This window comes from Garra rufa, chromosome 3 (assembly GCF_049309525.1).
Source record: "Garra rufa chromosome 3, GarRuf1.0, whole genome shotgun sequence".
Taxonomy (NCBI): Eukaryota; Metazoa; Chordata; class Actinopteri; order Cypriniformes; family Cyprinidae; genus Garra; species Garra rufa.
Window position 1 is genome coordinate 60,237,508 of NC_133363.1, and position 11,984 is coordinate 60,249,491.

The window sequence follows — 11,984 nt, forward strand, 5'->3', positions numbered from 1 at the left end:
ACTGGAGTAATGATGACAAATTCAGCTTTGCATCACAGGAATAAATTGTGTTTTAAAATGTATTAAAATAGTAAACAATTATTTTAAATTGCAATAATATTTCATATTATTACAGTTTTTAATGTATTTTTGATCAAATAAACGCATCCTTGATGAGCAGAAGAAACGTCTTTAAAAACATGATGAAAATTCAGCTTTGCAGCACATCAATACATTATATTTTACAGTATATTAAAATGGTAAACTGTTGTTTTAATTTGCAATAATATTTCATAATATTACAGTGTTTTTCCTGTTTTTTTGATCAAATAAATGCATCCTTGATGAGCAGAAGAGATGTCTTTAAAAATATTCAAAGTCTTACCGACCCCAAACTTTTGAATGATAGTGTACGTCGCAAAAAAATTCAGAAAGTGCAGAAATGTAAAGCTAAAAGGGGCCTACGTTTATTATTCCATATGAAACAGCTTTTTAGCAGATGCAGTGCAAAAAGTACAACTGTTTCCAACAACGATAAATCAGCATATCAGAATGATTTCTGAAGGATCATATGACACTGAAGACTGGAGTAATGAATTCAGGTTTGCATCACAAGAATAAATTATATTTTTAAGTATATTAGAATAGAAACCAGTTATTTTAAATTGTAATAATATTTCACAATATTAAAGTTTCTGTATTTTTAATAAATTAAATGCATCCTTGATGAGCAGAAGCAATGCCTTGAAAAAACATGCTTTGCAACACATCAATAAATTATATTTTACAGTATATTAAAATAGTAAACTATTATTTTAAATTGCAGTATTATTTTATAATATTAAAGTTTCTGTATTTTTAATAAATTAAATGCATCCTTGATGAGCAGAAGCAATGTCTTTAAAAAACATGCTTTGCAACACATCAATAAATTATATTTTGCAATATATTAAAATAGTAAACTATTATTTTAATTTGCAATAATATTTCATAATATTACAGTTTGTTTCCTGTATTTTTGATCAAATAAATGCATCCTTGAGCAGAAGAAAAATCTTACCACATTACTGTAAAACCAAAACATCACGCATTTTGATAAACATTTTTCCTTTTATTAAATATAAAACTTTTGTCCCAGTTGTGTGGGGGCTAACAGAGAACTGAAGTATGAAAATCCCCCCGAAAAGAACGAAAAATGAAAATAGAAACAGACTACTGTGGGAGAGAACGTTCCTCGTTTCAGAAGGCGAGGCGGCGGCTAGACCGATTCCCTCTGTGGAGTGCATGGCTCAATCACAGGAGAACGGCCTGTATGCAAACGTATAAAAAATTAAATAACAAACAGGAGCGAACGAAATGAGATTGAAATAGGTTGCAAAGTGGCTTGTTGTCGACATACGCTGTAGAATAGAAATCTGGCCATTGGTACCGCTCCACCGCCTTGCATTCGGACACACACACACACACACACACACACACACACACACACACATTCACAACAATAATCACCTACAGCAACTGTGCAAAAAAAGTCTTTGGTAATCAAAGCAATTCGAGATTCGAGAGGAAAACGTAGAGGAACAAAAACACTATCCATGACTGAGACGGTTATACAATCTCTAATATACATAACCTCAGCCCGAACTTTTAATAAATTAGACAGTGGGAATGAGTTGGAAAGATCTACATCCAGCAGTTTCATTCACAGAAGTCAATAAAAAAAATCAATGGAAACAAAACAGTGTTATTATGGAGCCCCCCCCCAGACAAATAAACAGGAAAAATCAAACCAACTAAGCCGAAAAAAAGAGAAATTCAATCGATGGCCCTTAATTGTCTCAATTAAGATTGTTGTTTAGAAACCCCTTTTCCCAAGGATGAATCACTTGTTCATAGCTCTCTGTAAACATTCACAAATAAACATTTACCCTTTCGCCAGACACCAAACGTCCGTGTCCAAACTCCAACGCGACGCGAGGTACACAGCAGTCTGTACGTGAGGTGCCATAAATATAACGCTCAGAATTGGATTGGTAAAATAGATCGATGTTCCTTACGCTGCTAAAAAAAGATCTGAGTCTGATCGCGCCGCTCCTGTCCAGGTTACAAAACGAGTTCTTATTTCAAAATATATCCACAGAAGTCTTTTTTCTGTAAAAAATAAATAAGGTAGTTAAAAAACACCATAAAGAGGAAGACAGACGGTTGGGTGCGAGTTCGCCGGGTCTATTCTGTCCTCATCGATTCGTTATTGGAGTTCGAGATCTTGCGAAAGCCATGGTTGTTCTTCTCCAACCACAGCTCGGCGAGTTGCTGTGTGGAGCCGTGCGAGGACGCTTTGGAGCCCAGGCACATTTTGTACTGCTTGGGATCGAGGTTGGGGTCGCAAACCACGGGGTGGTGGACGTGGACGATGCCGGTGTCCGTGCTGCGGAACAGCTTGATCCCGGACTGGACAAATTTGTTGAAGAGATCCACGTCCTCCAGACCCCAACCTTGGATGGAGACGTCAAAGCCGCCCGCTTTGAGCAAGTCTCCTTTGTAGACGCAGACGATCCCGAAGCCGTAGTGTCTCCACAAGCCCGTTTTGGAAGTGAACACGTAGTGGTTGTCGCTGGGCACCTTGCCCGCGTAGACAACCTTCGGGTCGTACTGGCTGAAGATGATGGGGAAGTACGTCTGCTCCCCGAATATGGTGTTCCCGCGACATCGGTTCAAGAAGTCGGGGGTGAACAGTAAGTCCACGTCACAGTAGAAGAGCAAGGAGTCATTGGTAAAGTGGGCCGAGCCGACCTCCAGGGCCAGGGCGCGGGAGAAGGGTCCTGAAACCGGTTTGATCTCCATGTCGGCTTTGGGATACTTCATGTGGTACTCCCTCATGAGCTCGATCTGCTTGATGCGCTCCGTGTTGTTGTCCGTGCTGAACAGCAGAATCAGGAGCTTAACGTTCTGGTTGGGAATCAGACAGATCTTCTCGAAGTTGGCCATGAAGCGTACGAAGATCTCGTAGCGTCCCGCCAGGGGCACGAGGATGTTGATCTTCTTCTCTTTGGGTTCGTGTTGCTCCACTCCCGCTTGGGAGCTCAGCTTGAACGGGACGAGCATCTTGAGGGAGTTCGACAAGAAGGACAGCGAGTCCGAGTCTTGGTTGATTCTGGCAGCTAGCACTCGGGCGTCCATCTCCTCGTCTTCAAGGAACTGTATCTTGCTGAAGGTTTGCTGGAGGTAGGCGTGCCTCCGTACGGGAACAGTCATGGTCTTCCCCTTGTGCTTTTTGTAGAGCAAGAGCAGATCCAGTACGTACTCGGCTCCGTACATGGGGTTGACTCTTCGGTACCCGTACTGGATCTCCTTGAAGTCAATAACTCTTCCTCGGGTCTTGGCGTTGGCGTTGATCATCTCCATAACCTGCATGATGATGTCGTCCAGCGCCATCTTCTGTGAAGAGTCGATGCCTCGACGCGGGGGCTGGCCATCTGAGGACGAGAAGATGTACTTTCCGGTGAGGAACTCCCATTCTAAGACCTCTTCGCGCTGGTGGGGATGGAAGCGCATAAAGGACGGAGGCATGCCCAGTTGGAGGTCTTCCTTGTGCACCTCGGTGTTGCTGTAGCGGCTCATCTGGACGATCTCTCGGTGGAGCTGGATGGTGCGATGGCGCAGCTCGGCAATCTTGCGGCTTAGCATGTAGCTGTGCAGCCGATACTGGTAGGGTGGGTTCTTGTTGGGGTGAAGGGTTATGGCCCGGTGGATCTTGCTGTTGTGGAGATCACGGATGTACCCCTTCTTGTTCGGCTCGTAATTCTCGTAGAACAGCTGCTGCATCTGAAAAAGAAGAAAGTGGCTATTAGCGACTTGGAGATGATTAAAAGATTGAAGAGTGAAAACAAGAATGGGCAGGACGAACTCTTGTGCCTCATTTTCCAATTAGAGGGCCGGACTGAGACTCGCAAACAAGCGAGTCTGACTTGAGACACGGGAGAAGGTTGGAAAGTAGCCCACGGACCAATCATGGGATCAAAAGCTATACCGTGACACGGGTGAGATTACAGAACAAGGCCTGTCTGAGGGTTTTAGGAAGGTGATACCATCAGCATAGAGTCACAAGACTCGGCTAACCCATTTTGAGGACAGTCCTGTGAAGTGGTTCGGACATGTATATACAAGGGTAAAAGTACAAGAGCAGCAACAATTATATATAAAAAAGCAGTTTCTTAAAAAAAAAAAAAAAAATATTCAAATAATAATAAAATATAAATTAACTAATATTACTACAAAAATATTTACAGTATGACTTGACAGCTATTAGTGATAATGATAGATCAGTTAATATTTGTCATTTTAAGATAATTAGAAAATAAAATAATAATAATCTAATAATAAATAAAAAACATTATATAAACAATTAAAAACAACAATATTAAAATAAAAGAAAATAAACACTTAACATAACACTTAATTAAAATAAAAATTTAAAAATATATTGTGTGATCAATTACAAATGTGTAAATGCTACTAAGTAATTTTAATTTTAAAAAATATAATATAAAATAATAATAGTAACAATAATAATAATAATAATAATAATTATTATTATTAAATAATAATAAAATAAATACAAAAAAAAAAAAACAATCATTAAAAAAATAACACTGATATACTTATATGTGAATAAAATAAAATAAAATAATGCCATTACTGAAAACTACAGTGCTGGGAGGCTTAAAATACCACTTAATATTTTAATACTAAAAAAAAAAAAAAAAATAATTAATGAATGAATGAAATAACAAATGTGTAACCGCTACTAAGAAATGCTACTAAGATATATTTTTTTAAATATATAAACATTAAATAATAATAAATACAAATATAATATAATATATAATATAATCACTTAAAAAAAAAAAACAATAAAAATAAAATAAAATAATGCCATTACTGAAAACTGGGAGTCCAGTGTCCGATGTATTATCGCTTAATTTCTAAAAATATCACTCTGTTTACTGTATGACTTGATGTGACTAGTCATAATGATAGATCAGTTGATATTTCTCATATATTTTTAGATAAATTACAAATGTGTAAGTGCTACTTTCATTTCATCAAGTCATAAGATCAGACTAAACAATTTGTGAGCAGTCCTGTAAAGTGGTTAAAAGAAAAAGCAACAAACAACTTATTTATTCAAACAAATCTATATTATATTATAGGCTATTAAGTATTTAATTAATACATATCATTAAAAAAAAACTTGATTTGAATAAATAAATAAAATTATATAATGAATAAAAAAATTATAATGCTGTGACTGAAAACTACAGCACTGGGTGGCCAATGCCCACTAGTCATGTCAAGTAATGATAGATGATAATAGTGTAAGTGTTACTTTCATGTTAACAATTGCCGCCATTGAATTCTATTGTGTATATTGTGCCAAAGCAGGCATTAAATGACACCGCAACATCAACTCAAAACCAGTTATGTTCTACAATATCCTAGGAGTGTGTGGAATCGTTTGTGGACCAAGTAATAACCTGCAATCACTGAAGGCAAAACCAGGTGCTCCTAAGTGCAGCTCTGCTGGCTCTGCTTGAAAGGGTAATAAGGGTGTGAGAGGAGCACGTTGCCAATAAGCAGGTTAGATTGACCTGAGAAAGCCTGAGAACACTTCTCAGCAGCAGTCAGGAGTGTGGGAACACTTCATCATTAACCAGCCCGTAATTATCACGACTCTGGGTCATTTCTTTATTCTTAAGGCCCTTTATGACTCATTATAAAAATTCCACGATGGCCATTGATGTGATGAGGCCGTTCATTAACGTTCACAGTTAAATACCAACGAGTGGCGTCGATGAACAGAAGCAGAATTAGAGAAGTAAAACTTGAAGGTCGGTTCAAACTCAAAATTGGTCCTTGCAAGCCAAGACGAGGCGCATCAGTGTTATTAACCAAATTACAAGAGCATCTCTCTGCCCTAAAGCGACCACTTATATTCCAAACCACTCTGAGTGCATCTTTATTATAGACTCGTCCCAAACCTTTTGACCATCAAATTTCCATTACTTTTCCACTTTGATTACTGGATAATTGAGGCATGTGAATACGGGATAAGATTGCAAGTTATAGCCATGAAAAATGCAATTTGCTACTGAAATTTCCATGACTGTCAAATCTGAATAACAGAGATGACTCTAAGGCTACATTTTTTAAAATTCATAGATATTTCCAGGTTTTTCATCACTGTAGGCTATAAAAAGGCTATTACTATAGGTATTATAGAGTATATAAAGTGTTTAGTATGAATAAATAGCTACTGCATGCAAATCTGAAAAAAATAAAATCTGCATATTAAATAAATACTGCATAACAAATAAATAAAATCTGCATATTAATTACTGCATGGCCAATAAATAATAAGTTAATAAAATCTGCATATTAAATAAATAAATAAATACCACATGGCTAATAAATAAATAAATAAATAAAATCTGTATATTTAATAAATAAATATTAAATATTTGCATCTGCATATTAAATACTGCATGGTCAATAAATAAATAAATAAAATCTGCATGTTAAATAAATATTAAATATTTGCATCTGCATATTAAATACTGCACGGCCAATAAATAATAAGTTAATAAAATCTGCATTTTAAATAAATAAATAAATACCACATGGCTAATAAATAAAATCTGTATATTAAATAAATACAGCATAGCAAATAAATAAATAAATAAATAAAATCTGCATATTTAACACTGCATGGCCAATAAATAATAAGTTAATAAAATCTGCAAATTAAATAAATAAATACCGCATAACCAATAAATAAATAAATAAATAAATAAAATCTGCATATTTAATAAATATTAAATATTGCATTTGCATATTAAATACTGCATGTTAAATAAATATTAAATATTTGCATCTGCATATTAAATACTGCATGGCCAATAAATAAATAAAATCTGCATATTTAATAAATATATGTTAAATATTGTATCTGCATATTAAATACTGCATGGTCAATAAATAAATAAATAAAATCTGCATGTTAAATAAATAAACATAGCATGGCAAATAAACAAATAAATGAAAATCTGCACATTAAATAAATAAATTCTGCATGGCCAATAAATAAATAAAATCTGCATAGCCAATAAATAAATTAATTCAGAAAACCTGCATATTAAATAAATACTGCATGGCCAATAAACAAACAAACAAACAAACAAACAAACAAACAAACAAACAAAATCTGCATATTAAATAAATAATGCATGGCCAATAAACAAGCAAACAAACAAATTAAATGTGCATATTAAATAAATGAATAAATAAATACTGCACGGGCAATAAATAAATAAATAACATCTGCATATTAAATAAAAGAATACTGCATGGCAAATAAATAAATAAATGCAATCTGTATATTAAATAAATACTGCATTGCCAATAAATAATTAAATAATTAAAATATGCATATTAAATAAATAAAACACTGCACGGCCAATAAACAAACAAATAAATAAATCTACTCATTCACATATCATTAAAAACTATGTTTAAAAATAGTATTATATATAATAATTTGTTGCTCTTTTCCATGATTTTTTAAATTTAACTAAAAATGACGCTTCCAGGCCTAAATTGGTAAAAATTCCCAGACATTTATAGGTTTTTCCATCATTGCGGGCTATAGAAGGTTATTATAAGATATTATAGGAGTGTTTTTTAATTAATAAATAAATTATTTATAGCCAGTAAATATATAATATGTTTTTTCTACAGATTTTTTTATAGATATATATAGTATGTTTTGTCATCATACTGAATAAGAATGCACTCACAAAGACCAAATTATAGCCAAGAAAATAATCAATATGCTATTGAAACATCTATAACTTTCCCATTTGACTTGGAAATGACTCTTCCAAGGCTTCATTTTTTAAAAATTCACAGATATTTCCAGGTTTTTCATACATGTGGCCTATAAATAAGGGTATAATAGATGCTAAGGTGTTCTAAGAAGTCGCCATGCAGTCTAAGTCTTTTTAAGCTCCCAAAAACACAGCACCAATTAGGTCATGAGATGGATTTACTCATTCTCCCCACAATGCTCTAGAAAGCGTTTCCCATCTGCAGCTCTGACACAAATGAAAACATTTAGACTGTGCTGACACTCAGATAGCAGACGTGTCCCTGTAATGGAGGATGCCAGAGAAATGAACTCAAGCTGCAATCGCACCGTCACACGACGTCCTCGAGCCTAAACAAATACATTACCACAAGACACAATCACCGCGTTCTCACAGATAAATGCACACAGGCGCATGACAGCATCAGTCTGCTTTCTGTCAGGACCACACGACTTTCCATTACAGCCCCAAACAGGAAGCTAAAGCGAGAAGGGTCCAATGAGAAAACCTTAAAGGAGCAGCTTATCCAAAAGACAAATTCTGTCATCATTCACTCACACTCATGTGAACACGAAAACAATAACTTTTCGAAAAAACATTTTGTATTTATATTTATTTTATATATAATTGTTTTTTTTACGATACAGTAAATATAACGCATTTATTAATGCCAAATGAGACAATGCTGAAATTAAATTATTGAAATTAAAACTTTTAAATAAATAAATAAATAGAACTGGCACCAGGGAACGAACATTAACATTGCCAAATGAGATAATACTGAAATAAATTAAGTATCTTTAAATAATAATAATAATAATAATAATAATAATAATATATATTTTTAATTATTCAAAATGTCTACGATCATATTACATTTTCTTTTCTTTTAATTTAAAAAATAATATTATATATATATATATATATATAACATTTAAAATTATTTAAATTTAATATATTTAAAACTTCCTCCAAAATTTCTAATCATCTTTCTTTATTTTTATTACATTTATTGAATTAAATTTAGTTAAATATTTATTTATTTATCCATTTGTAATAACTGGACTACCATTAAATACAATATTTTAATATTTTATTTTGAAAAATAAAAATCTAATTTAATTTATTAATTGCAAATATAACACTTCAGAAATGAAATAAGCTCATTTTAAACTACTTGATATTATATTTTTAGAAAATATTTAAAATTGCTGAATGCAATAATATAATAAATTCAATATTATTTAATGTATTCATGCGAAATAAGACAAATAATTAAACATCTTTACACTACATTTAATATTAATATTTAAAATTTCCTTAATTTCTATTTTATTATATTTACTTAATTCAATTTAATTTAATTTAGTTAAACATTTATTTATTTATTTGGACTGCTCGGTTAATTTATTTATTCTATAATCTATCAGTCTACCATTAAATACAATATTTTAATACTTTATTTTAAAAATAAAAGTCTAATTCAATTTATTAACAGCAAATAAAACACTTCAGAAATTAAATTAGTATAATATTGAATAAATATTGTGTAAAATTAGCTATTTTTTTTAGAGAATATTTAAAATATCAATATTTAAAAAATTAAAATCTTGTAATTGACAGCAGGGGAAATTAACATTTATATTAACTGGCCAAAACCAAATTCTATAATCTGAGAATGATTATAATCTAATGGCAATAATCTCAAAATATCAGCCTGATCTGTATATTGAAGCCATCTCTACACTTTAAACCAAATCACTGAATTACATTTACCAAGCGAGTCTCTGTCATGTGATACAAACTGAAAGCACTCAGTTTTAACCCTAAATGAAAATGAAGCCTGAACAGTTGACAAACAGCAAGAGGAAAAAACATTAGCAGTGTAAAGTGGCTCACAGATGATGCATCTAAACAGACGAATGTTTGAAGGTTAATGCGCTCAGTTTCCCTTCAAACACAGTGGGAGATTTGCTTGGCACGAGAGCCCATGTTAAAGTCAACATGTTGTCATAACTGACCCTATTTACGCTCCTAATGAATCGTTTAGTTCAACATCCTGTTAGTCCAATGTGTTGCTAATGCTGAACATCCTCCATTTCTTATTCTTTCAAAGCACTGATTGATTGTGACGTACAGTTGTTTCTCGTGACTTCTTCTCTGTGTTGGTTGACTGGTGGATTTGTTTGGGATGGTTATTATCGTGAGAACGAGCGGCAAGTGAATCTGACATGGAGAAGCATGTGACGCCAGATTACAGCTCAGATTCAATCCATCTACAGCTCCGATAACAGTAATGCGACGCGCCACGCTTAACTTACGGGTTTCAGATTGCAGCTGCTGAGATAATGTGACTTATTTCTCTTTTTTCTAACATGTACAGGCTAAACTAATGGGCTGCTTCAGCATTTAAATTCATATAAGGCCCAATCCATGCACATACACTGTACAATTTGACTTGTTTGTGAGTAAACATGTTTACTCACAAACAAGCCAAATTGTACAGTGAATGTGCAATAAGGTATTAAAAATCACTTTCGATTAGACACTGTGTTAATCTTTAAAATGAAAACACAGAAACATAATAACATAAAACAACATACCAGCTGTTATGCATATGCAAATGAGCAAAAAAAAAACAACTTAAAATATATTGGCTGTTTTCAAACATCTTTTGGCGAAATTGGAGTAAATATTGCATCAGATAATGGATTCTTTGCATTCAGCAATTTTTATGCAATATTTTATATTCATTTTCAAGTATTTTTGGTGAATTTGGAGTAAATATGTCATTAAATAAGGGTTCATATCTGCGTTTAGCAATTTTTTAAAGCTTTTCATACTTTTTTTGTTTTTTTTTTACTAAATGTATACCTGTTTAAAATACTTTGTGGTGAATTTGGAGTTAAAACAATTTACAATTACATAAACTATTACAAAATTTGTGTAATGCATATATAAATTGACATTTTCTAAAATGCTACATTTTAAAACATGGTAAAAATACAAAATAATTATATTCAATTTATTAATAAATAAATAAATAAATAAATAAACCTATATAATAGTAAATAACATTAAATTCCTATTATTAAAAAAATAATAAATTAATTATAAATAATAAACAAATAAAAATGTAATTGTACCCATTAAATGATAAATAACAGCAAATTTCTATTAAAATAATAATAAATTAAAAATACATAAATAATAAAATGTAATAATGCCAGTGAAATACTGAATGACATATTTAATATTAAAATATATTAAATAATTGATTACATTACAATAATAAATTAATTAAAAATACATAAATAATAAAATACTGAATGACACTAAATTTGTATTATCAAAAAAAATATAGTTTTAATTATATAATATAATAAATTACATTAAAATAATAATAAATTAAAAATATTAAAATAAAATGTAATCATGTCAGTGAAATACTGAATGACATTTAATATTAAAATATATTAAAATAAATTAAATAATTTATTAATCACATTACAATAATAAATTAATTAAAAATACATAAATAATAAAATACTGAATGACACTAAATTTGTATTATCAAAAAATATATAGTTTTAATTATATAATATAATAAATATATTAATTACATTAAAATAATAATAAATTAAAAATATTAAAATAAAATGTAATCATGTCAGTGAAATACTGAATGACACTACATTTGTATTATTAAAAATAAATGTATTAATTAACTAAATAAAATATGAATAGATTAATTAAAAATACAAATAATAAAATAAAATGTAATCATGCCTGTGAAATACTGAATGAAACTAAATTTGTGTTAATGAACTATATTAAAATAAATAATATAATAAAATAAATATTTAATTAATTAATTACATATAAGTTAATTAAACATACATAAATGATAAAATAAAATGTAATCATGCCTGTGAAATACTGAATGACACGAAATGTGTATTATTAAAATCTATTAAAATGAATATATAATATCATAAAATATAAACTATTAATTACGTAAAATACAAATAAATTAAAATACATAAAATAAAATACAACGAACTATTATAGTTATATTAT

At 31.2% G+C, this 11,984-nt stretch overlaps 1 protein-coding gene across 1 annotated transcript; it reads right to left on the minus strand.

The window, feature by feature from the left end:
• Window positions 1–1,069: 1,069 nt before the first annotated feature.
• On the minus strand, window positions 1,070–3,804 carry chsy1 (chondroitin sulfate synthase 1). Its single transcript, XM_073837405.1, has one exon. It carries the CDS (start codon window positions 3,802–3,804, stop codon window positions 2,206–2,208), a length of 1,599 nt encoding a protein of 532 aa, XP_073693506.1. The 3' UTR covers window positions 1,070–2,205.
• Window positions 3,805–11,984: the final 8,180 nt, after the last annotated feature.